Source organism: Macrobrachium rosenbergii, chromosome 1, assembly GCF_040412425.1.
Source record: "Macrobrachium rosenbergii isolate ZJJX-2024 chromosome 1, ASM4041242v1, whole genome shotgun sequence".
NCBI classification, from domain to species: Eukaryota; Metazoa; Arthropoda; class Malacostraca; order Decapoda; family Palaemonidae; genus Macrobrachium; species Macrobrachium rosenbergii.
Genome location: NC_089741.1, coordinates 8,205,939 through 8,233,723, shown reverse-complemented (window position 1 = coordinate 8,233,723; position 27,785 = coordinate 8,205,939). Strand labels below are relative to the sequence as shown.

The 27,785-nt window shown below is 43.7% G+C and overlaps 1 protein-coding gene across 1 annotated transcript in view; it reads left to right on the top strand.

Annotated features, from left to right (window-relative positions):
* The window catches only part of LOC136853850 (protein MIS12 homolog), a 337,410-nt gene that overhangs the window by 75,406 nt on the left and 234,219 nt on the right, over positions 1 to 27,785 (top strand). The window contains exon 2 of the mRNA XM_067130154.1: positions 26,455 to 26,519. Coding sequence (XP_066986255.1) covers positions 26,455 to 26,519 — 65 coding nt within the window. The remainder of the gene's footprint in view (positions 1 to 26,454; positions 26,520 to 27,785) is intronic.

Genomic DNA, 27,785 nt, shown 5'->3' with positions numbered 1-27,785 from the left:
TACAGGGCAATCTTTATTCTCCCTGTGCTCTCCAAAGTTGCTGAAAACTTATTTTTAAGCCACACTGTAAGTATGTGGAATCTAAAGGATTGTTAGCTGATAATTGATATGCATATAGGAAGCAGTTAGGTACCTGCAGTGCTCCTTTAGACTTGATAAGAGTTTTGAGTGCAGAGTAATTCAAATAGATTTTAGTGCTGCTTCCGATTTAGTAAATCATACGGCACTTATTTATAAACTCAAGAATCTTGGAGTGGGTGAATATGTTGTAGGATTACTTCAAGATTTCCGTACAGGTAGGCAACAGTGAGTTGCTGTTAATGGGATCTTTAGTGAACCAAGACCTATTGTGTCCAGAGTTCTGCAGGGTAGTGTTTTTGGTCCATTGTTATTTTTGGTGTATAGAAGCGATATAGTTGTTGGCATGGAAAACAAGATTGTTTGGTATGCTGATGGTGCAACAGTTCTGGGTGTAGCAAAGTCTCCACTTATGAGAAATTAAGTTGCCCTCAGCCTCAGTCAAGGCATGGACTGGATCAGGGAATGGTGTAGTTGGTGGGGTATGAGACTGAACTCCAGTAAAACAAAAACACTATTGATTAAGAGATCCCATACATATTTTCCACCCCATCCTTCCCTTCAGGTGGATGGGACTTTGCTGAATGTGTCTTAAGCTTTACCTATTCTAGGTGTAACTTTTGACTCACATCTTACTTTTGAGAAACATCTAATGAAAGTGTCAGAAAATGCTGCATGAAAGTTAGGTATGGCTTGTAAGGCCTCACATATTTATGACAGTGATAAAATCGGTGCAACCTGTTTTAGGTCATTTGTGCTTCCTTTACTAGAATACTGTTCTCCGGTGTGGATGTCTGCTGCCAGAGATATATCTCTTTTAGAAAGAGTTGCTCGTGGTGGTAGGTTATGACTTGGACTATTGATGAATGGTCTCTTGTTTGTCACTTTTTCATAAGTTGTATTTTAATAGAGATCTTTCATTTTCACCATTTTCCTGCTGAGAGCAACCAGATTCACTGAATAGCAGGACTAATACTGTATGTAGTAAATGTGCCTCGCTGTCGAACTTCTCAGTTCCAGAGGTCCTGTACACCGTTGGACTGTGGAACAGTCTCCCTGAGGATGTTGTGCAATGGAATTTCAAAAGTTCAAGTGCCAATGAAGTGCGTTACTGCCCTATGCTATTCTCCTTGCTTTTTAATAGATTTTTATCTATTTATTGAGTTAATTAATTTTTTTCTTTTGAGTAAGGGAGATCTTCTCTCTCTGTATTCCCTTTACCTTCTCTTACTTCCTAATGAGCACCATATTCTTTGGAAGCTTGAATTTCAAGTCAATGGTTCCTGTGGGCTTGTTCCATATGAATAGGGTTCATTTTCTTAACAATAATAATAATCTTGGAAAGAATATGGTACTCCCGAACTCGTAGCATCTAATTTTAAGGTTAGGAGTCATTAAATTAGGGCTATTTCTACATCTCTGACCTTTAAAAGAAGAAATAAAATTTCTTCATTCATCATTTTTGCTTCATAGATGTCACCAAATGCTACTACATTTTTAACTTTGAATCTTGGCTCATAAATCTTTTGACTTGTTCTCAGTTGGTCCTTTTCCAGCTGCAGGCCAGTTTGTTACTCCTCAAGAGGGGAAGATGCTCCTGACAATGATTCTTCCTTTCCCTAATCTTGTACAGTATCTAATTCTATGCTGCCAATGAAGGTTAAGGGTTCAGTTCATGATAAATTTAGTCCTCTTGCATTACAGACTAGTTTTACTAACAAGGTTCTATCAATTTCATAACCTTGGTAGTCACCAGAAATCTTGGACTCCCAGACCCATTTGTTCTGTACAGTAATTCACTGGCTCTAGTTCCCTAAGAGTCAGTGGCCAGATAGGAGTAAGTCTTCTACCAAAATAGCTGCTGAGTTAGACATAAAATGATGGGTTATTGTGCCAAAACAATTTTTGAGAAAAGATTGACATTTTGGCACAGACCCATCACTTACAAACTAGTGTCTTTCTGTCCCAGCAGAGTTTGCAGACTGGTCAGATACTTGTGAATAAACACTCATCCTGACCATTATGCAACAAGTACTCAATTTACACATCTGTTCCCATTTCATTTTTCGCCCAAGCCAGCAGCTGACCACAACAAACAAAGAAAGACTTACAAATCACAAACAAGAGTGTCACAACCTTCCACCACCACCACTAACTTGTCACTCCCCCACATCACCATTTTCCAAACTCCTGTCTGTCTTCCGTACGTCTTTTGACGTCACAACAACATTCCAAACATAATGAGAGGACTGTCTTTACAAACACCCAATAAAATGATTAACATCTACAGTACTTTGTCTACATTTCTTAAATGTATAACACCTGCTGTATACTACCTACTCCACTAACCCATTTAATGAAAATAACAAAATAATAATGATTAAATTGATAATTCTGACAAATAATCACACTTCTCATCTCATTCTCCCTACCCTCCAACCTCTTCTTATCCTTATCTCCATTATTCTCCAATTCTTTACCCTCTATGCAATTTCAGATATTTTCCCATGAAACTCCTGCTTTAGTCAATACATCAGCTATTTGATGCTTTCCTTTTATCTATCTCACACCCTTTATTTCTCCAGATTCTATTGTTTCTCTTATTGCTGCAATATCAGTTTTTAATCTCTTACTACTTACTCCTGTACTTGATTTAATTGCAGTCATTAGTGTTTTGGTGTCAGATTTAACCAGTGCTTCTAATTTTTTCTCTCCTACTATCTCTTCCCACAAATTTCTGAAATATACCAATCCTTCTGTGGCCTCCCCCACACTCAGAGCTTCTGCTTCAATGGTAGATTTTGCCACTTTTCTGGATTTTCTGGATTTCCACCACATGGGACTTCTCTCCTTACCGTCTGTCAAGGATATCACATAACCCAATTGTGTATGACCATCTTCAGTATTCCCATGTGAAGCATCTGCATAGGCTTCCCAATAAATCTTTTCTTCCTCAACCTCACTTCTCCCATTATGCTCTTAACTTTTCTCACTATTTTAATCAGCTTTTTCATATCTTGAATCGTTCCTTCTTTTAAAGCTTTACTTAATTCACTAACATCGTATGATATTTCTGGCATGGTGTATAGCGATACCCAGTTCAACTGTCCTACCAATGACCTATACAGTGTACTGTACTCTGTTAACTCCTTTTGTCCTAACACTATTGCACCTGTAAATCTTCCAGCCTCTGATTCTCTTATAAAATTGTTATACTGCCACTGATTAAGACAATTTGTATTTTCCTTTTGCTATGCCATTATTCCTATACAGTATACTTAAAACTTTTACTTTCTTGTTCTCCTACTTGCAACTTCTCTTTCAATTTCCTAACTGTTTCCTTTAAAAATCCTTCAGTTCCTCCATAACAAAAATCATCTATATGTGTACATAAAATACCATTCAATTTATTGTCTTTCCTTCAAAAGAATAAATTAGGTTCTAATCTACTTCTCTCACCTTTAAGCTCCTCCACCACTGGTTTCACCTTGCAATACCATGCCTTTGTTGCATCCTTGAGCCCCAAAACAGTTTTCTTCAATTTCCATAATCCACTCCAACCATCTTCACTAGGTGGTTTTAAATATACCTCTTTTTATTTCATTACCTTGTAAATATGCAGTTTTTACATCTGATGTATAGCAAATCCAATCTTTCAATTTAATTATTGTCAAACAAAATTTTAAAATTTCAGCATTGCATGCAGGAGCATCTTTTTCTGGATCGGGGTCCCGTGTCACCCGGTGAAATAGTCCATTCAGCACTTATTTCTAGGTAATTCCGTTGCTAGATACCAGAGAAAGCTAAATGAAATGCTGGAGTTACTACCCCCAGAGCGAGCTCCACTAGATGGAGTCGTGTATGGAAAAGGGTGAACTACAAAAACACGGAACCTTATCCTATAGAGATTCCCAATGTCAAAAGTCCCAACGAGAGAGGTGCTGATACAAGCCCATGCACTACTCGCGGACTGTATACAAGGCAACACTAGCCGCATTCCATTTTAGCACGTTTTTTTGCTCACACGTATTTTCGTTTGTGATCCTTATTTTGTGCTCTATTTTGGATTTTTTATGGCATCCTCGCAAGGTTCTTCTTCAATTACTTGAGTACCAGTGTTTTGCTGTTTTTTTAGGCGATTGAGGCTTCTTATTTTCCTTTAGTTTAATAATTAAAGGAATTTATAACGCCTGTCTCGATCTCCTCTCACATCGATCTCTTGACCTCTCTTGGTCTTGGATCGGCATATTTGTTTTGTGTTTTTTATTTGTATCCCTTTTTATTTGGGATGTTTTACCATTAATGATCCCTATCTTTAGTGGGTTTGATTAATTTTTTTGTTTGTTCTGTACCCATTTACTACGAGAAGTGCTGTTTAGCGTTTAGGCTACGAGCTACCCCCTCAGGCCCATTCGCTTTTTCATGACTTCATTACGAGAGTGATTTTATTATGGTAGTGATGTTTAGCGTTTAGGCTACGAGCTACCCACTCGGGCCCATTCGCCTTTATCATGGCTTTACGGGAGTGATGTTTAGCGTTTAGGCTACGAGCTACCCCCTCGGGCCCATTCGCTTTTATCGTGGCTTCAACACGAGAAATGTTGTTGAGCGTTTAGGCTACTGAGCTTCTCCCTCGAGCCCATTCGCTATTATCATGGCCTCATTATGCTTTATTTTTGTCACTCACTTCTCTTAGCCTTTGGGGATCTTATTTTCATTGGTACTGTTACGGTTTTTACTTTGTTTTCATAATTTTGTTTATTTTGTGAATTTTGTGTTCCCTTCCTGATCAAGTGCTGTCTTGCTGTTTAGGCTACGTGGTTCCCCTCGGGCCTATTCGCTTCTTATTTTGGCTTTATTTTGCCTTGTTTTAGACTCACTTTCTAAGTGTATGGGAACATGATTTTCATTGTTACATTTAATTTTTGACCTTGTGCTTGGATGCTTTTGAATTTTGGGATACTTTCATTTAACTGGAGGTCGGTCATGTCCCTTCACGTCCATGTCGTGTTGGGCCTGCCTATCCTCCTACATGTACCTTACAGACAATTTTTGTTTTATTATGATTTTTTTTTTAGTTATTTGTAGCCTTTACCCCTCTCCTAGGCTTCCTTCCTTTACATCGCCTCAGTTAGGTTAGCCTAGGGGTTGGCTGTAACACTTTTCCCTTCGGGGAAAAATTCGTTTAGGAGGGGACGATCTCGATCTGTACGTATGAGTTTCATGTCGGTGATCTCGTTCTGTACATGTGTGTTTTATGTCTGGTGCTTCCCTTTGTTTGGTTTTGACTTGATATATTGCCTACGTCCACCCTCTCCCTGTTTCGGCTTTTCACTTAGGCTAATGTTCCTAATAAGTTAAGCTGGAATAGCGAGGGTTTACCTGCGTAGCCTATCCTAGTTCAATCCTTCTTTGGGTTGCTTACCAATGGTGACCGGGAGTGCTCTCCCACTCCTGTTCACACTTCTTTTACCGACTATATATATGTTATTTTGTGGTTTCGAGAGTCCCCTTCTCTCCCTTTTATCCTTTGCTCTCTCTCCCTTGGTTTGTTTTCAAGTTTGTTAACTTTCCAAGGCTTGAGAGCAATTATCCTTATTTTATGTCGTAGCCTCAAATCCTCTCCCTCTGCATTGATTGATTGTCCTTCGGTGTGTCTGAGTTGGCACTCCACCTGGACCTGGAGGTGACCAGGAGTGCTCTCCCACTCCTGTTCACACTCCTTTTATCTTTCATTGCTCTCCTGGCCGTAGAGGTTTTTGCCCTTCCTCTCTTTTTTTCTCGCTCTTGTCGTGCGACACAGCTTACATAGCGAGGGGATCTATGAGAATCTCTGGGCGCCCGGGAGTGCTGTCCCTCCCCTGGTCGCTGCTTTGGGTTACCAACCTCCTGGCCTATCCTTCCCCCTTCCTTTACGCCGACTATTTCCTTCGTGGTGCTTCCTACACGTTCGCACCTCACTGTTGGGATCTCATACGAGGCCAGTTAGCGTTCTCCACCTAACTGTCTTCCGCTTTATTTACTTTCAGCGTTCCTCTCCTTTTTGCTACTACCTGTTCGGTGTTTCGTTATCTTGTTGGGCGCTCTCCTTGCTTACTGCTACGGCGGTTTTAGTGTTTAGCGGTCAGCGTTTATTCCCCACCGCTATCACGCCGTTCAGGATATCCTCCTCCGGGGTTTTCCTCTCTTGGCTCGGAGTGCGCCCACTTCGAACAGTTCATAACCTTCCCACATTTTGTTCAAACATGATCGCTTCGGAATGTTCCGTTGACTCTGTTTTTATGTCTATGAGTTTTGTCCTGTTAGCCCGGTTTTCTCTCCGGTTTTCTCCGGGGGTTTTCCTGGTCTGACTAGGCTTTGGCTGCTACGGTACTCTGCTCCGGCATCCGTTCCAGCATGCCTTTTTCTCATACGTTTTCGACTGGTTTTGTCAAGTGCAGGAATGCTCCGCTATCCTACAACAAACCAGCGGTCACGGAGTCTATAGCTCCCATTCCGGTGCGCAGTCTGTTTTGGATTTATAGTTTGGCACGGAAGGTTATGAAGTACGCTATGCTCTCCTCGAGCAGGCTTCTTGATGAACCCGTAGGTTTTATATATACCTGTCGGTTTCGTCTCCGCCAAACTCCGCCTCATGTGACTTATTCTTGACTCGGAAGGTTGTAAAGTACGCTATGCTCTCTCCGAGCAGGCTACTTGATGAATCCTTAGGTTTTATTTACACCAGTCGGTTTTATCGCCGCCAAACGCCACCTCCTTTGGCTTATTATTAGTCGTTTGGCACCCGGCAGGTTGCGTTGTACGCTATGCTCTCCCAAGCAGGCTACCTGATGAATCCGTAGGTTTCATATATACCTGTCGGTTTTACCTCCGTCAAGCTCCGCCTCATGTGGCTTATTAATAGTCGCTCTTTCGAACTCCGTCTCCGGCGGGATTTTCGTTAATTCGGTAGGTTTCATATAAACCTATCGGTTCTCCGCTCTTGTGGCTTATTAATAGTTAATCTTTCGGTGTTTGGGCTCTCTCTGGGCGAGATTCTCGGTGGATCGGTAGGTTTCATATACGCCTATCGATTTCCTCCGCCAAACTCCGTTTCCGGGCGAGATTCTCGGTAAATTGGTAGGTTTCATATACACCTATCGGTTTTTCCTTCGCCAAACTCCGTCTTATATAAATTATTGATAGTTGTTCCTCCGGTGTCTGGGGTTCTAATTTTTCCCCCTCCTGAGGCCGGCCGCAAGTCTCGTAACTCTTCGCTTGTTAATTGGTTACGGAGAGTTTTCTGAAGACGTTGCGGCCTTCTGTCTCGCTTCTCGACCTGTGAACATCGTCCCCGGAGCGATAAGTAGGTGCGGGAATAATTGAGACAAGCCTTTTCCGCTTAGCTCGGAATTAGGTGAGGCAAACTTTTCCTTTAGGGGATTCGTTACCTTCTCATCCCTTTTCGACGGTTCCTGGTCTACCGTCCCTAAGGTGAAGTCAGTCAGTCAGTAAAAAAAAAAAAAAAAAAAAAAAAAAAAAAGACCACCTTTTTTAAACCAAGAAGACCCGCTCGGGGCCCCCTCAAGGACGTCTCGGATCTCTAATCCGGTGCCATCTACGAGTTTGGCCTCGCGTCTTCTGAAAGGGACACGGCCCAAGCAAAGCAAGGCGGTTACCCCCTCCTTCCTTTGTTGAAAACTCTTTTTACGGGTCTCCTTATAAGGAGCTCGTTATGAGGGTCATTGTCAACCTATTAACTAACTATCTACGTCATGGTCCATGCCTTCCCTTTCCCAGGAGCTTAAATCCCAAGAGATTAATCTCAAGACTCATTGTCAATGGATCACCTGTTAAGTCCTGCTCCGTTCTGGAATTCTATCGTTCGGACATCTCCACCTCTTTTCCCCTCCAGTCTGGGGAATCTTGGTGCCTTCCCTTTATGCTTCCCAGCATGAAGGCACCCTCCTGTCGGGGTGTGGGCACACGGAGGTTGGTGGAAGGGCATTTCTTCCCTTCCGGTCTGGTATCCTCTTATCCGGGTTTTACCAGACTGTCAGAACGAGCATGGCATCTGTCTGGCAGGATCCATAAGTGAGCCCTCAGCTAGGGGCTGGACACATCGTCTCCCTGAGGACTCTTAACAGAGTGGCAGGCGGAGAATTCCAAGTTCACGCCAGCTGTGGGGTCTTACCGTGCTCTCTTGAGAGCCCTGTTTCTTACCCCTTGTGCTCGAATGTAGCCCCTCTTATCAACAGGCTTGTTTTGAAAATGTATCGCTGAGGCATTTCCGGGAGACAGATATCACAGATACATTCACAGTGAATCTTCTAACCCTGGACTACGCTTCTAATTTATTCAGCGCACAGCTCCCTAAGCTTCCGAGTCAATTTTCGGAAGCTGAAACAGGATGTAAGTCAGGCTTGCCCGTTCCGCCTTGAGCTGAAAAATCTTATGAACGGTTTCACCTGGAGAATTAATCTTTTCCCAGGTGGGGCGTTGTTACGCCCATCTGGGGCTACTATTGTTACCCAGAGCCTCCGTTCTCATGGGTGTCTACCCTACGAGCAGAAACGGTCTGATCTTGCTGGGACCTGCCCTAAGTCCGGCAAGAAGTTCATGTAGTTCAATAGCCCCCCTGCTCAGGCGGTGGTGCAGGCTCTTCAGGTCTCTGCCCCTAGACAGCCGTCAGCTCTCACTCCCAGCCTCCACCTCGATGTGTGCGGGTTCAGCCAACACATCAGCCCCTTGTAACGCCCCGTGTGTCTCTGCCTCCCCACGGAAAGAGATAGCAATGCCCGCCGGGGTTTTCTTTGCTTCATACGAAAACCTAAGGAAAAAAATTTTCACTAGACATTTGGCAAGAGGCTCTGACCCTCGGGTTTATCATAGGAGCAGGGATGCATCCTACTCCTCTCCGAGAAATTGGGAAGGCTTTCGCTTCACGGGAGGCAATCAAGCCTCCTCCCTGTAGTATTTCTCATATGGGTGGGAGGCTGTACCATTTTCGGGGCCACTGGAACTTCAGTTCCTGGGCCCAGAGTATAGTTATCAGGGCCCGGGTGGAGCTGGACTGTTGTTCCCCCAATCAGGTTCAATCAGCCTCCGGCCAGAGTTCTGGGGTCTTTGCGAATGGCCTGTCAGGCTTTTTCAGTCTGCCAAGGAAGTTCCCTTCCACTGGAAAATTTTTCCGGCGTGTCCCGTTTGTTTTCCTTATTCATGCGGCAAGTCTTGGTTGCTTACAGTCTTGTGGGTTCGGATCCTACTGCGCCGTGGAGCCGTAACCACCTCTATAGACCTTTCCGACGCTTCCTTTCACATCTTGGTTGCAGAAAGGTCCTATCCCTTCTTGGGATTCAGACTCGGGAGCAGGCGCACCCCTTCAGGTTCATGCCCTCCTCAATGCGGCTCCAGAGTCTTCGCCAGTTTGAACAATACCGTAGTTCAACAGCTCCGGTATTAGGAGGCTATGCTAGCTGCATATCTAGTTGCCTGGCTCATTTGGGCACCCAGCGCGGGAATTGCCTGAGGGCGCCGGTCATTATAATCGGTTTCTAGTCTTTGGGCTTCTAAGTAACCAGGAAGGAATCCCACCTGATTCAGGAGGGTAGCCTTCCGTAGTTATGAATCCAGTGGAAGTGGAAAGAGATAGCAAGGGCATCTTATCATTTCATCATCTCAAGCATACCTCTCCCCGTGCCCAAGAAAAGGTCCTGGTTTTCTCCAGTTTGCTTCAGTGACGGTTCTCCTTCTGAAGTCAAAGCTGGAGTTTATGACCGGGTATGGTGGAGTCAGGGACGTGTCTCCTTGATTCCTCCTACTTGAATAGTGGCCTCCGCCTTGCACAACTGTCAAGTGCTTACCAAAGTCAGTTCTCTCCAGCTTTCCCCTCCGGCCTCAGTATTTCCACACCGTCACCTCTCTGGCGGGTGAGGTGGTTATTTTTGGCCCAATGGAGTACATGGTACTTAGTCGGTCACGTTCGACAGTTCCATATCAACGCTTTGGAGGGCGGTGACAGTCTTCCTGTCCTTGGAAACTCCCCAAGAGGTTTCCTTTTAGGCTGGTTCTGAACAAAACAGCAATAGTGCGCTGCGTAAACAGGTGGTTTTGGACTCGAATTGCTCCGTTCAGGTTATGGTTCATTCTTCTCCATAACCAACAGACGCAGGTGCCTCTGTCTACCACCCTTCTCGTAGGGGTCCAAAAGGTCACTGCTTTTTCCCTATCCAGGGCCTCCCCCCTGGTGTCGGAATAGTCCTTAGGCGGAGCATCATTCAGGTAGTCTTGTGACCTTTTCCTGGGCCTGGAAGTAGGTCTGTTTGCAACCCAATTCAGCCACAAACTATCAAGCTGTCCCGTCTGGTATAAACTCAGCCTCGCCAGCCCCCTCAAACTCTGATGTCCTGGCTTTGTGGTCTTTGTGAATCTTACAGTTGAGGAGGAAACTGATATTGGTCCTGTTATTACTGTTTTCCTGAAATCAGTTAAGGGATCCTACTCTACTGCAGTATGGTTCTGCAGTTAAGTAACTAGCACTCTTCACATAGTTTTCGAAGCTATAGTACTGATGCGACCGCATTGGCCTCGAGGAAAGTGTTTTGTTGGAACCAGACTCACAGGCCCTTAACTTTCATCCCTAAGGTCTGTGTTCGTCTAAGAACAGTACTCCGTCCACATTCGGTTTCCTGGTCTTTGAGTAATGTATCGGAGTTAGCTTCGGTAACCAACAATCACCTTGTTCTTATCTTTCCTTGTTAAGGAAGTCCCAAAAATTTTTAATCAGCTTAGCTTCTAGTGTTAGTTTTCCTGTACTGTCTGCCCTGTCTGGCATGGAACCAATCAGTTTGGTTTGTCTGGCGGAACCAATCAGTTTGGTTTCCCCTCTTCAGGGGTAGTGTTGTGAATTCTCACCCTAACTTTCTATCTACATTGAAGGTCCTCATTTTCGGTGGTCACCTTGGAAAGTACTCCCCTTTTACAAGGTCTGTTTCTGTGTCCAGTTTTCTCCTTGCAGGCTTTTTAGACAGGACCTCGCAATTTTGTCAGGTCCTCTCCTTTAAAAAAAAGGGGGCACTGTCATTGGGTCTGCTATTAGGCAGGAAGTATTTTCTTAATACAAGCCTATTCAGGTGCTATTCTAAGCTCATGATCTTAGACGGTGACCACTTACATTATTTTCATTACATGAACTTAGAGGACCTTACTTATGTTCAGGGTAGAATTCTCCTAGTTTTCAACGTTTCTATTTAAGTCTTTAATAGCATAAGAATGATGTTTATTTCTCTGTTACTATTTCACCGGGTGACACGGGACCCGATCCAGAAAAAGGATTTTGACAAAGGAAAATCTATTTCTGGAGAGGGGCCCGTGTCACCCGGGTGACCCACCCCTGTTTTTCATTCTCTCCCTCCCTTGATAAACTTCATTCTAGTGAGGTGGGTGCTAACATGGAATGCGGCTAGTGTTGCCTTGTATACAGTCCGCGAGTAGTGCATGGGCTTGTATCGGCACCTCTCTCGTTGGGACTTTTGACATTGGGAATCTCTATAGGATAAGGTTCCGTGTTTTTGTAGTTCACCCTTTTCCATACACGACTCCATCTAGTGGAGCTCGCTCTGGGGGTAGTAACTCCAGCATTTCATTTAGCTTTCTCTGGTATCTAGCAATGGAATTACCTAGAAATAAGTGCTGAATGGACTATTTCACCGGGTGACACGGGCCCCTCTCCAGAAATAGATTTTTCCTTTGTCAAAATCCTTTTTCTCATTCAGCCATTTCTCTTCAAAACCTCTAGCTATCGATCTTGCTTTACATATCCTTCCTCCCCTGTTTACCTTTTCAATCACTATCTGTCTTGTAGATATAGCTTTTTGTCAAACATCATTTACCTCCTCATATACATTGTTTTCTCTCCAACTTTGTAGTTCTTTTTCTTTTGCTTCAATTACACTGTTCTTTTCAAATCCTATTAAAATTTCTTCATCTTCAATTTTTTTCTACGTGACTATAATCTCTTTTAGTTAGTACATCCCTTGCCACCTGACTGTGAGTCCTGTACACTGTACGAATTGGCCCAAAATTTGCTTGATCTTTTTCCTGCAAGACTTTATATAGTCCACTCTTCTACGTGTCCTGTATTTTTGTTTGTAGCTCTAACTCTATTTCCCATTTTGAATTTGGGTATCTCTTCTTCTAATTCACTTTCCCCATCACATTCCAATGTTTCCTCCACCAAATCTCTTTCTATAGCCTCTTCTCTACCTGCATTCCTTCTCCAGCCCATTACTATCTCTTTTCCTTCCTGCCCATCAATATTCCATTCCTTTGATGCACAATACAGGCAGTCCCTGGTTATCGACGGGGTTCCGTTCCCGACAGCATGACGATAACCGAAAATTGCCGACAACCGAAAATCAGCGATAATAGCGCCCATCCTCGGTTATCAGCACAGGTATCCTGTTATCGGTGCCGATAACCGGGGATAGCGCCACCGATAACTGAGGATCAGCGCCAATAACTGGGAATCGGTGTCGGAAATCCGGTTATCGTTGTCGCTACACAAACGCCATAAAACCGGATCGCCGATGACTGGGGCCGCCAATAACCGGCGACTGCCTGTATAATTTTATCTATTTTAGGTATCTTTTCTTTTTCTGATGACAGGCTTTGAATCCTAGTAACATGTATTCTAGCTACTTCTCTTAGAGAATCCCCATGTTTAACCACTACCGTTTTACCTGATACTCCCACTACCTGAGCAAGTCCTCTTCATTCATTTTCATTTTCTGTCTTATAGGATACCTCATCTCCCACTACTGCTTCAAATTTATGTTCTCTGATGTTTCTGTGAAGCAGTTCGTATTTTATTACAAGAATCATTTTTGATAAACACTTCTCTGGCCTTATGTATTGCATTCAGTGTATCCCTTACTATACTTTCTTCCATACATTTCTCTCTGCTGGCAGGACTTGAACACTCTTCTCCCATTGAATTTGGCAAAGAAGGATTTTTACCAAATACTGATTGGTTAGGGAAGAAACCACCATTATTTATTGAGCAGTTCCTGGCACTCGCTACCCAGCTCAGTGCTATTGACCAATCCACTTCATCTTTCTTCTTTCTTAAGCTTTCTTTCATTATGCCTACCATCTTCTCACACATTCCATTGCTCCATGGAGATTCAGATACTATGGCCAACACTTTAATATTCCATCTTTCTGCCATCCTCCTAACTTTTTCATTTTGAAACTCTCCCCCATTGTCTGATAATATTTTAGAAGGTGCTCCAAATATTGCAAACCACCCATCAAAAAGTGTCTTTATAATAGTTTCTGGTTTCTTGTCTTTTATCCAAAAAGCCCGACAATATTTCGTCACCATTACCAAGAAAATCCTACTACAGATTTAGCTGGATTTCATTTGTATCTTTTATATACATCACAGCTTGCAATCAAGTCTATTAGTGTAAGATGTATTAGCTCATGAACCTGCTAGCAGCGCCTAAGCGCCGCCCATATAATTGACGTCATTGTCACGAGCTATCTGTACTTCCGTCTTCCGCTGTGAGTCAGTTGTAATGAAGATACAAAACCATGATGAGTATCATTTCCTGATCCTGCCTAGCATTAGACCCAGCATGGCGCAGTGAATGAAGAAATGGGACCTACAGCCATATCCATAGTACAGCATGGCACCACCGCCGAGACGACCCTCGTTTGCATCCCCCAGGGGCAGAATTGCAAGGACAGGAAGTTCAGGAACCGGCGTCAGGATATCGCCGACTTCAATGCTGCAGGCTCAACACGTGTTACAAACCCAGCAACAGGCCATCCAGAACCTTCAGGCTGAGATAACAGCGTTGTCACTCTGGGGTAGCAATGTCCCCCAACCAAGGATCCCTTCATCAGCAGCTCCAGAAAAGTGCGAGGCTGAGGTGTCCCCTGCAGCCTTCAGGTCTTGGAAACAGTCAATGGAGTGTTGGTTGCAGCTATGCAAGGTGAAGCCTAACGAGGCTGTTCATCACATAAGGCTACATTGTGTCCCGATATTGCAACGTGCACTTGATTCTAGATATACCGACGCGCAGTGGAGTGCCCTCTTTACTGAAGGGGCATTCAATGCAGTTAAGCAATTAGTGATAAAAGCTTCTAATCAAGCAGTGCAGTGGCTTGAGTTTTTGATTTGGCCCAAGAGCCTAGTGAGTCCTTTAATGATTTTTTTATTAAGTGTACGCAAAAGGCTACCGATTGTGCATTCACTTGTCCTAATTGTAATCATGATTTATCTGAATATATGCTATTGCGTAAGCTCATGGTAGGCCTAAATGATAAAGTGCTAAAAAGGCAAGTATTTCAGTCATGTAATGATATTCGTGATATCGACTCCCTCATAGTCATGTGCAGTGCGTTTGAGGCCGCCCGTGGCACGCCCTTCGTAATAGGGCATGGCCTAGCAGCTTCCTAGAGCAGCTGCTGCCGAAGTGTGTGAGGAAGAACCCGAGGTGGCTGCCGCCCTTAATAAATATGACAAGAGTGCCCCTGTGAAAGTACAATCATGCCCCTGTGGTATTCGTCATGCCTCTGGGTATTCCTCATGTCCCGCAAGAAACACATGTCACGGGTGCAGTAAAACTGGACACCTGAAGAAGTGTTGCAGAGGGCGGAGCGTCAAGAAAAACGTCAGTGGTCTGGCAGAGGAGTCGGACATAGTGAGTGCAGTGACTGCAGTTGTCGTACCGGCAGAGGCAAGGTTGCAGAATGGGCTGTCCCCACAACCCACTATTCGTGTTGATGTATGCTTGGCCAACTCAACTGAGTGGTCCGGTGTACGAGCGGTGCCGGACACTGGTGCCCAGGTTTGTGTTGCGGGACCCGCTGTTCTTGCGACGTTGAACGTGAAACCGGCTGCGTTGAGGTTGAAGGAGGGTTGCGAGACTTTGCCAACCTACATCTGAAGTGTTTAGGGTCGACCTTGTGTACTATAGAATACAGGGGAGGCACACAACCGAGGAAGTGTATTTTGTAAAGTCTTCCATTGACTTTTATCTATCCTTGGACGCTTGCAAGAAACTAGGTCTTGTGCCAGAAACGTTTCCAAACCATGCCCCCTTCTCGGACTCCGCCCCCACAGCAGCAAGTGCGACCCATACGTCCGTCGAAGCAACCGATCAATCTGCAAGACCGTCGACCATCCCGTTTTCCCCTACTGAGGAGAATATTACCAGATTGGAAGACTGGTTATTAGCCCATTTTTCAAGCATGACCTTCAACACCGAGAGAGAGCCCCTCCCGGTAATGGAAGGGAAACCCCACCGTATCCACCTATTACCTGATGCAGTTCCTTATGCCTGCCACACACCTGCGTCAGTACCCAAGCACTGGGAAATAGAGGTGAAAGCCCAGTTGGAGGAGGACATTAAGAGAGGGGTCTTACAACGAGCTCCCCCTGGGGAGCCCACAGAATGGTGTTCACGTATGGTGGTCGTGGCCAAGAAATCGGGGCAACGAAGGCATACAGTCGACTATCAGAAGCTCAGTGCAAGTTGTAGGAGGGAGACCCACCATACCCCCACGCCCTTCGATATGGTATCCAGCATTCCCCTCTGCTCATACAAGACTGTGGCCGACACCTATTGGGGATTTCACCAGGTGGCACTGGACAAGGAGAGCATACCCCAAACTACATTCATCACACCTTGGGGCAGGTATCAATACCGAAGGACACCAATGGGGCATTGTTCTGCCTCCGACGCATATACACGTCGTCTCGATGATGCCATTGAAGAAGTACCCAGGAAATTCAAGTGTGTGGACGACACACTCCTCTATGATTCAAGCGTGGAAGGGGCCTTTTGGCATGTGTATGACTTCCTCGCAGTCTGTGCATCTAAAGGCATCAAACCTTAAAACCAGAAAAATTCAAGTTCTGCAAGAAAGAAGTGGAATTCGTTGGGTTTGACGTCGGTTGGGACTCCTACAAGCCTTCAGAAGATTGTCTATCCGCCATCAGAAGTTTCTCGATGCCCCAAAAGCCCACAATATCTGACATTAGGTCATGGTATGGTTTTGTCAATCAGCTGGCCCCCTTCCTGACAACAGTGCCTATCATGACCCACTTTAGAGACCTACTGAAGAAGCCCTCAGGCAAACAGGTCTATTGGGATGAGCACCTTCAGGAGAGGTTTCGTCAAGTGCAAAACACCGTCTGCAAGTTACCCAAGGATGGCCTCACCTACTACGACAAGCTGCGACCGACTGTTGCAGTCACTGACTGGAGTAAAGAGGGCGTGAGATTCGTCTCCTCCAGCAATATTGCAGCTGTACATCCGTCGACACCCCCTTCTGCTATAGAGATGGTTGGAGAATAGCGCTTTGTGGCAGTCGTTTCCTCACGCCCGCCGAGTCTGGGTATGCAGCTGTGGAGGGGGAAGCCCTTGCGGTGGCCTGGTGTTTAAAAAAGGCGCGGCTGTTCTTATTGGGCTGCCCGAACTTGACAATTGTCACAGATCACCGCCCTTTAGTTAAGTTACTAGGCAATAGAAGTCTCGGCGATATTTCCAACCCCAGACTGTTTAGATTGAAGGAGAAAACATTATTGTATAATTTCCATGTTAAATACCTACCAGGCAAGAGAAATCATGCTGCTGACTTCCTCTCTCGATTTCCTGCCCTGAGGACCGCGCCAGATAGACAGGATGAGAGCTTCAACGAAGAATTAATGATTGCCATGGTGTCAGCAATCACAGAAAACCTACAGGAGCAGTGCACCATAGATGAGAAAATTGTTGAAGAGGCCGCCCTGGACGACCCAGCATATCAGCTACTAGTCGCTCGAGTGACTGCAGGGGACTGGAACCCGAAGAAATCCCAAGAAATTGCATGTTTGAGGCCCTTCTACAGCGTCAGGGAACGTTTGTCAACATCTGGCAACCTGGTCACATACTGTTTCAATGACAGCTGCATCCGCCTTGTCATTCCCGAAGGTCTCCACCATCAGGTAGCCGCCAACCTTCATGCTGGACATCAAGGCCTAGATACAATGTTGAGAAGAGCGAGACATTGAGTCTATTGGCCGGGCATCGAGGGTGACCTCCAGCATCATCGTTCACAGTGTACATCATGCGACGCCCACTCACCATCACTGCCTGCCGAAGTCATGAGGATGACCCCTGCCCCAGAGTATCCGTTCCAACAGACCGTCATGGATCTGTTTCAGCTTGCAGGGCACACGTATATGGCATACTGCGACAGGCTTACAGGCTGGCTAGAAATAGCCCACTTCCCTAATGGCACCTTGTCTGCAAAGGTCATGACAAAACTTAGGAATTACTTCACTCAGTGGGGAACACCTGAACAATTGTCTACGGACGGCGGCACCAACCTAGTGAGCGAAGAAATGATGGTCTTCTATAGGAGATGGAGAGTTGACATACGCCTATCATCTGCCCACTACCCGCAGTCAAATGGGAGAGCCGAGGCCGCGGTTAAGTCCGCAAAGAGGATAATAAGAACAAGTATCAGTGGGACTGGGAGCCTCAATAACGACAAGGTGTCATTGGCCATGCTACAGTACCTGAACACGCCCTTGAGGGGTATAAATAAATCTCCGGCACAACTGGCAACTGGGAGACAGCTACGCGATGGTGTTCCGACCGCAAAACTCAACTATATGATAGACCGCCACTGGAGAAAATCCATTAGAAAAAGAGAATGTCAAGTAGCAAAAAGAAATAAGAAGATAATTGACAGCGGCACCAACAGGAGGCTCACGCCCATACAGCCAGGCACACATGTTAGCGTTCAGAACCAGATGACTAAGGCCTGGGACAGGCTGGGAATTATAGTCGAGCAACGACCTCATAGGCAGTACACAGTAAGATAAGATGGCAGTTGGCGTTCGTTGATAAGAAACAGACGACACCTCAAGGTCATTGAACTGCCCGCCAGTGAGCCAACAGGAGCCACTCCTACCGAGGACGAAGTGGCTCATAAGCCTAAGTCTTCCCCATCAACGCCAAAGGTATGGCCCTCAAGGAAGAGAGAGGCCCCTGCCTGGATGAACGATTATGTATAATTAACCATGCTTGGATTTTGCATTTTACAAGATGAAAGTGTTTTCTTTTTTTTTTCTGTTACTGAATTTAAATGTACCTTGAGTTCGTATTTGCTGATGTGATGATTATTTCACTTTATATGTTAGTGCCACTGATGTTGAACTCTCTCTCTCTCTCTCTTTCACTCTCTCTACTTTTCCATCATCTTAATGTTGCCATTACTCGGTATGATTGTGGTTTGCCATACCTGTCTCGAATGTTTTTCTTTAAAAGTGTTAGTCATTTCGCTTGTCATATTGTCTGTCTTTAGTGTTGCCAATGTGTTGTCAGTGATAAGTCGGAAAATATTACCCTCTTCGTAATATTTTGGGAGGGAGATGTAAGATGTATTAGCTCATGAACCTGCTAGCAGTGCCTAAGGGCCGCCCATATAAGTGATGTCATTGTCACGAGCTATCTGTACTTCCGTCTTCCGCTGTGAGTTAGTTGTAATGAAGATACGAAACCATGATGAGTATCATTTCCTGATCCTGCCTAGCATTAGACCCAACAATTAGTAACTTTTTTATTTCTTTTCTTTTTCTCTCAAACCATCACTCCACAGTGCTTCTTCCTTTAGCGTCCATATTTTATCTCCACTTCCTTGACCAAATTGTATATGTAACTCATAATTGCAACTTTAATTTCCTTTAGACTTTTCCTTTCCATCCCTCCAGTAACAATTCTTCTACCTTCCTCCTCAAAATTGGTATTCTTAGGTGACCCTGTTCATCTCCTCTTAACTTCACCTTCATTTCCCATAATACTTTTATTTTAACACAATTCTCTTTCCATCCCTCCAGTAACAATTCTTCTACCTTCCTCCTCAAAATTGGTATTCTTAGGTGACCCTGTTTATCTTCTCTTAACTTCACCTTCATCTCTTAACTTCACCTTCATTTCCCCTAATATTTCTATTTTAACACAATTCTTTTTTAAATTTATAGCCATATCCATTTTACTCATGTTTTCTTACCTATTAACCCTTAAACGCCTATTGGACGTCGCAAATGTCGACTGAAATTGTCTGTCGAATGCCGAGTGGACATCGCAAACGTCGACTGAAAATGCTTTTTTTAAATATTCGCGGAAAAATAATTATAGGCCTAGTTTGCGGAAGGTTTCAAATCACGCGCCTTGACGGATGCTGGGAGTTCACGGATCCAGCTGTTGTTTTGTTTCTGAGCATCACCCAGACGCGCATGCGCGAATTCCCTCCTTCTCGCACCAAACAGCATCAGCGCCGCACCTTGCAGGAGCGGTATTTTGACGCAGACGTGTTTTGCAGAACTTTGGCGAGTGTTTGCGTATTCGTGCTGCAACAGGACGTTTGCAGAGATGTCACAAAGGCGTCAGGACCGTGAAAGGCGCATACTGCCTGTCGGAAGTGAGCGTGTGAGGCGTGTTTTAGACTGGGATGCTGGAGAAGGACCCAGCAGCCAAAGTGACCCAGCTTCTCAGCGGCATGTTGTTTGCCCACGTGTGACCTATGGCGACCAAGGACCACATCCCGTTCCTTTTACGACCCCTAGGAAGCATCGGGGTGTCCTGAGGGGCATCTGAAAACATTTGGGAGGCCTCCAACAAAAGGACATAGATGAGTACTTGTCGGAGCTCTATCGAGAGCAAGTGGGAAGTCCTGATTTCGGTGGTAGCTGGTCATCGAGCGGTGAGGACATCACGCCTGATGTCAGCGATGATGAGTATTTGCCCCCAATGTCCGTACGGGATCCACAGGAGGAAATGGAATTAGAGTTTAGTGGTTTTAGTGCGTATGAGGGAGAGAGTGAGTTGGAGGAGGAGGAGGAGGATGCCCCGATTGTGGCTGGTGGGGACGATACCGAAAGTGATGGCGAAAGTGAAGGAGACGGCCCAGCTGGGAGTTTGGGAGTGCGAAGACGTGCACGTGCGTGTGCGCGAGCGCAAACCCGTAGAAGGTCGCAACGTCGCGGCAGCTCGGGTGAAGGCCGTTCGTCCGAAAGTGATGAGGGGTGGTTGGAGGACCCCACCCCACCTAACATGCACCCATTCACAGCAGTACCTGGACTGACCGTCCCTGTGCCTCTCACGACACTGGGGTTCATTCAGCTTTTCCTGACGCGGGAATTGCTGGAATTCCTTGTTGCGGAGACGGCAGATTACGCTCGGTACTGCCGTGAGGAACTGCAGACGACGTTGTCGCATCGCTGGCGGGGCTGCAACCTCACGGACATGGCGCATTTTTTGGGGCTCCACATATTTTTTGGAATGATGCCTGCTGCCGACGTCAGGCAATATTGAGGCGGAATTTTTTTGGCACGCCCAATGTGGCCGGCATTATGCTCCGTGATAGTTTCCTGGCATTGGACAGGTATTTCAACGCCTTCAACCGAAGGGCTATACCCCGGAATAACCCCGACCACCTCATCTTAGTCTGCCCAGTGATGGAGTTCATTCGTGAACGGTGCTAGACTCTCGTGGTTCCTTCCCAGAACCTTTCTTTGGATGAGGGTATGATGCCATACAAAGGGCGTCTAAGTATAAAAGTGTACAACCCCAAGAAGCCAAAGAAATATGGTGTAAAGTTATTTTTCATTACGGAAGCCAACACTGGATACGTCGTGGACTTCTTGGTGTATTCTGGGGTCTTCTCCACGTTGCGTGACACTGTCTTCGGTCTTGTGAATCATTTTCGTAACCAGGGATACCACCTGTTTATGGATAATTATTATAACTCGGTATCCCTGGCCCAGGAACTGTATGAAGCAGGTGTGCACGTCAGTGGTACCCTTCGGTTGGTGCGTGGGGCCCCGAATGTCCTCAAGAGGTTTGCTAGCCAGCCACAACACTTGGCAAGAGGAGAGACAGAGTGGCGGCGGAAGGGAGATGTCTTCGTCATCTGTTGGAAGGGGGTCCAACTCGTGTCCATGATTACGACGAGTCATGAGCCCATCCAAGAAGAGATCATTCAGCGGAAGAAGACACGTTGGCAGGGCCGAGTTACGTATGAGGAGTTTCGTGTCCAACGCCCTACTGTCATCGGGCACTACAACAGGCACATGGGAGGAGTTGATCTCTTTGATCAACTCATCCAGTATTATCCCTTCGCCAGGAGAACCAGGAGGTGGACACAGAAGCTCCTCAAATACCTCCTTCAGTTGGCCCTCCAGAATGCCTACATCATTTACTGTGGGTATAATTCGGATATTTCGGAGGTTGACCCACATCCAGTTTCTTGAGGTGGCTGGGAATGCCCTCATAAACTTCGACCCAGAGGAGTGGCCTTCCAACGGCGCCCCCCTGCCCTATGCTCCAGCTCTGCTCCGAGAGGAAAGGGCAGATGTCGCTAGGTGACCTCAGAATTCCTGATCCTGCCGACGCCGCCCCTGCTGCCGCCGACCTTGATGATGCCGCCGCCTTTGAAGATGTCCCGTCGGGTAGGCGACCCTGTGTGTCGGCTGCAGCCAGGAGATCACACACTGGAGCTCATCGAAGGGGGCAAACAGAAACAGTGCCGGGTGTGCCATATGAATGGCAAAAGGTAGCACTTTGCAGGTTCGAGGAGTGTAACCGCAAATACCACAATGCGGTTATATACTGGAGTGCGCCTGCCCGAGCGACACCGGAGGGCGCAGCGAGCCGCCGAAGTGCGGCCCACCAGCAGTAAGGGCGCGCGTCTCCCTCCTCCGCTTGTGTCTCGTCATGTCGGGAGGAAAAAAATGCAAGACTCTTCAATGGAGGAGGGAGAAAACAAGAACAGAACGAAGAGTCAGGATTACGAGTGAGTATTCTGCATTGAATTTATTTTTAGTTTTATATTTACGAGTGAGTATTCTGCATTGAATTTATTTTTAGTTTTATATTTATTACAAGTTTTTATATATCTGTATTCATTGGTGTTTTGTATATTATTTCGTTTTATGCAAAAACAAAGTTTTTCACAACCATTCCTTTTAGTTATGTTTTCGTAACAAAGTAAAAAACAATATAATTTATATGTGTGTATGTATGAATGTCTATATATATGTAGTGTATATTTTTTTTTTTACTTGGGTCTCTTTTGGGTAAGCAAAAAATCTAATATTCTGGTGATATTCAATCATTTACCTTCATTTTGCAACAAACGGAAAGTCTCTAGCACTATATTTTGATTTTTGGTGAATTTTTGAAAAAAAAAACTTATTCCTCCGCTCCGCACGCGCGGACTCCCCTGAAAATCCTGTCATTTCTTGAGTCACCTTGCCGTAATTTTTTCGCCATTTCATATTATTCGTTACATAAAGTGTTATACATCAAAATGTGCGCAATTTCATGAAGAATACAACGAAAAATAAATCATTCCTTTAGCTCTTCACAGTTTTTTAATATTTTCATTGAAATCACGATAACTGACAAAATTTTAACATTCGGTCAACTTTGACTCGACCGAAATGCTCGAAAAACGCAACTGTAGACCAAAATTTTTACATTCTAGTAACAATCAATCATTTAACTTCATTCTGCAACAAACGGAAAGTCTCTAGCACAATATTTCGATTTTTGGTGAATTTTTGAAAAAAACATTTTACTTCGCTCTGCTCACACGGACTCCCCTGAAAATCATGTCATTTCTTCAGTCAGCTTGCCGTAATTTTTTCGCCGTTTCATATTATTCGTTACATAAAGTGTTATACATCAAAATGTGCGCAATTTCATGTAGAATACAACAAAAAATAAATCATTCCTTTAGCTCTTCACAGTTTTTTAATATTTTCATTGAAATCACAATAACTGACAAAATTTTAACATTCGGTCAACTTTGACTCGACCGAAATGCTTGAAAAACGCAACCGTAGGCCAAAATTCTTACATTCTAGTAACAATCAATCATTTACCTTCATTCTGCAACAAACGGAAAGTCTGTAGCACAATATTTCGATTTTTGGTGAATTTTTGAAAAAAAACTTTTTACTTCGCTCCGCGCACGCGGACTCCGCTGAAAATCCTGTCATTTCTTGAGTCACCTTGACGTAATTTTTCCGCCGTTTCATATTATTCGTTACATAAAGTGTTATACATCAAAATGTGCGCAATTTCATGTAGAATACAACAAAAAATAAATCATTCCTTTAGCTCTTCACAGTTTTTTTAATATTGTCATTGAAATCACGATAACTGACAAAATTTTAACATTCGGTCAACTTTGACTCGACCGAAATGCTCGAAAAACGCAATTGTAGGGCAAAATTCTTACATCCTAGTAACAATCAATCAATTACCTTCATTCTGCAACAAACGGAAAGTCTCCAGCACAATATTTCGATTTTTGGTGAATTTTTGAAAAAACTTTTTCCTTCGCTCCGGGCACGCGGACTCCGCTGAAAATCATGTCATTTCTTGTGTCAGCTTGCCGTAATTTTTCCGCCATTTCATATTATTCGTTACATAAAGTGTTATACATCAAAATGTGCGCAATTTCATGTAGAATACAACAAAAAATATTTCATTCTTTTAGCTCTTCACCATTTTGTAATATTTTTATATAAATAACGATAGAAAAAAATCAACCTTCGGTCAACTTTAACTCGATCGAAATGGTTCAAAAATGCAATTGTAAGCTAAAAAACTTACAGTCTAGTAATATTCAATCAATTTCTTTCATTTTGGAACAATTGGAAAGTCTCTAGCACAATATTTTGATTTTTGGTGAATTTTTGAAAAAACTTTTTTTTACGTCCGCGTGTTACGAATTCATGCATCATTTTGTGATAATATTTTCTCTGTGTTGCTTTAATCGTTTTACAATCTGTTATATACCAAAATCATCGCAATTTAGTGTACAATACAACTAAAAAAATTTAACTCATTAGCTTTAACCGTTTTGCTTACAGCGCGATTTGTATACAATTATATACGAGTTTTTTTTTCGCTGTCATATATTCCAATATTTATATATGATAATGATATTTTTTTTTCATTTCTGATGATTGCATACTAAACTTCAGGCAATGAGAAAAAAAGGAGCCAAAAATGAACTCTTAATCTTAAAAACTAAGCGAGCTGTGATTTTTTTAAAAAAACTTTTTCCGCTTCGGCGCTACGTCTCGGAGGCCGCCGACATATGGGAGACGTTTTTGAAAATAGGGCTTCGGCGTTAAAGGGTTAACCATACCTATTAACCACAGTACATCACCCTGCAAAATTTATCTTCATATAAAACATTTTGTTTTTCATTATCACTGATATTTCCATTACTCCTTTTGACTTGTATTATGACTCACCAAAAATGAATACTTTATTAGACTCTTTCTTAGTATCATTCATTCTCTTTAACTCTTTCTGATTCAAACCCACGATAATGTGTGGTAGTCACAATTCCCCACAAACTGTTGATTTACATCCTGTGTCTAAAATTGCATCAACCTCTTCCCAAGATTCTTCCTCTATTTTAGTAACTTCTTCTATATAAACTTTTTCCTCTTTACTCTGTAATCCCTCAAATATTCTTTTCGTTATCTGTGACACTTTTATATTCCAACTTACCTTGACCACAAGCTGGTAACAACCATTTGTTTTTTGTTGTCTGTAAGGCTCGCTTGTTTTAATACATGAAAAGCCTTTGCTTCTCCTTCAAGCATGCTCTTCCCTATGGCTCTACTACACTGATTCTGCCTTCTCATACCTAATTATAAAATCTCTCATCTTTTCTCTGGATTCTCTTTCTGTAATTTCCCATTACAGTATCTTTTAGATATACTTCATCTAGTTTGGATAAGATTATCTTTGAACCGTCTTTATCCTTAAGTTCTTCTCTATCTATCCCTTCTGTCACTTCTACAGCTTTCCTTATCTCTGTCCCTGGGTATTTCACTTCTTCTCCACACACCACAAGCCAGTCTTGTCCTCTCCATCCTTTATACTTGACCTGTATCCCACTAAATCTAGGCCATTCTCTTCTCCACTTCCATTCTATCCCCAAATGCTGACTGTCAGATCCAAAACAAACAAAAGAAAGACTTACAAACCAACCAACAAACTGCAAACGAGAGCACTCACAACCTTCCTCCACCACTGCTTACTAGTCACTCCCCCACATCACACAAACCAACCAACAAACTGCAAACAAGAGCACTCACAACCTTCCTCCACCACTGCTTACTAGTCACTCCCCCACATCACACAAACCAACCAACAAACTGCAAACAAGAGCACTCACAACCTTCCTCCACCACTGCTTACTAGTCACTCCCCCACATCACACAAACCAACCAACAAACTGCAAACGAGAGCACACAACCTTCCTCCACCGCTGCTTACTCGTCACTCCTCCACATCACCGTTCTCTTAAATCCCGTCTTCCATACGTCTTATGATGTCACAACAGCAACAATTGCGCCATTCCAAACATAATGAAAGGACTGGCTTTACAAACACCCAATAAAAATAACAGTGTACTTTGTCCACATTTCTTAATTGTATACACTAAAATGCCTATACCTACTTCACTAACCCATTTAATGAAAATATAATAATGATTAAATTTATAAAACTGACAGATAATCAACCATTTTCTGCCAGTTAAGGGACTTTGGAGCCGTGGTGTGCAGACAGCAAGCTCGATTCTTCCTTTTAGGAGTTTGTCAGGAAAGGGAACATGCACCTGAACGCAATTCTAAAGTGATGGTTTTCTATAAATAAATAAATTTTCTTCTAAAAAATTATCTTCTGAACTCAGCTGGATAGTCCTCTGCTGCCTCATTGTTAGTGCTCTATACCTCACTATGAAACTGCTTGCCCAAACTTCTTTTGTTGGAGGACGTTAAAGCATCAACCCTTAATGATATTTTTTCCACTTTCATTTACACTTTTTGTGCCTTAGACCATAATTACCACGTAGGTTTAACAGATTCATGCTGAGTAAGCAAAAATTATCTCAGAATTTTTCCAGTTTAAAAAGAATAGGGTTAGGCATTTCAAAACTAGAGCTTCCAGTCTTTCATGCCATTTAATCTTTTTTCATCTTTGATCTTTTATGTTTGCTCTAATGGTGCAGGTTGATGACTCATGTACATTGTGGAATTTTTTAATATCAACAGTTCTAGGGTTACCAGCATCAAAGAAAGAGCTTATTAACCTATGGGCATGCATGGGATGCTTGGAACACTGCATACAATTGCCCACTTTGGTTTAAAACATTATGCTGAGTAGTACTGTGGATAGAATTTTTATGGGAGTATAATATATGAAATACCCATCTTGATAAAATGAAGGGAATCTTGTTGAAAGTCTGTGAATTCTGATAATGTGAAATATAATATATATTTAAAAAATTCTTGCCTTACAGTGAAGGGAATCATACTTGAACGTCTTTGTGAAGGGATTGATTTGCTTGAGGAACAGCTAAAAAAAGTGAGTTCTTGTTAATTTTTTCATAATCCAAAGAATAAATTTTGTTTGTGAAAATAGCTATTTTACTTATACAAACCCATCATGTACAACAGCCCAACTGTGCAGTCAGCACTCCAAGAGGTGTACATTACAATGAAGAAGAGGAAGAACAACATTCCCAGTTGGGCACACGTGTGGGAATTCCAGTGCCACCAATAGTTGTCAGTTGTTTCCATGTTGTCTGGACTTGCCAGGAGACTAGAGGGGGCAGGAAGGGCGCCCTCTGTATAAACTTATGGGTTTATGTCAAATTCATATTAAACTGCCATCACAATAAAAGATTTTCATATAAGTAACTTACCAAGTAATTACATAGCTATAGTTCCTAACTCGCGCGGCAGCCTTTTATTTAAAAAATTGCAGTAGCACTTCGATTGTTTAGTGTGGGTGACAACCCCCGCCACTAACGGGAGTACTGGAAACGACTTAGCAGATAACCTCATGTTTCTTCCGATTCTCGAGTAAACATCGGGTGTTTGCGGCAGCTTTTTTCATTGGTTTTTGGTTGAATAACTGAATTTCAGTGAAATGTTATCGCTTATTTTGAGTAGCCTTCAAGCTTCGATAGCTCTCAGGATCAGTTTTTCTAGTTTTTGTTATTATGTCTGATTCAAGTTCATCTAGTTTTCGCTACTGTAGTGAAGGTTGTAAAACCAGATTCATCAAATCTTCATATGACTCATACAGTTTGCAGTAAGTGTAGGGGGCAGGAATATAGTACGGAGAAAACTTGTGCTGAATGTAATGATTGTGATGAGCAAAAGTGCAAGGTACTTAAATCTCACAGAGACAAGTTAGAAAGGGATAGTAAGAGGAAGGTGGCCTCTAGAGCTGAGAAGCAAGCTTCACTTAGCCTAGAATCTATACCTAAGCCTAGGTTAGAAGATAGCCCTGCTATTTCTTCTTCCCCTCTTCCCATTTTGTCTTCCACTACTAGCCCTTCTACTTTTAATCCACCTACTACCACTCCTGGCTCCCTTGCTTCCGACCCTGCTGCCATTGCCAGTCTCAAGTCTAGGTTTGACAAGAAATTTAACCTAGTAGTGAATACAGTGTTGTGCAAGTGGAGGAGGTGGCTACTCATCCCGCTGGTTCTCTTAGATGAAGGTCCCTGTCCTGCTCCCCTGAACCTGGGAGAAGACATACCGGAAGTCCAAGAGAGGCTGGTGGGGTTGGCCTATGGGTAGCTGCCCCCTCAGTTGAGCCTGTTGCGCGTTCCCAGGTATC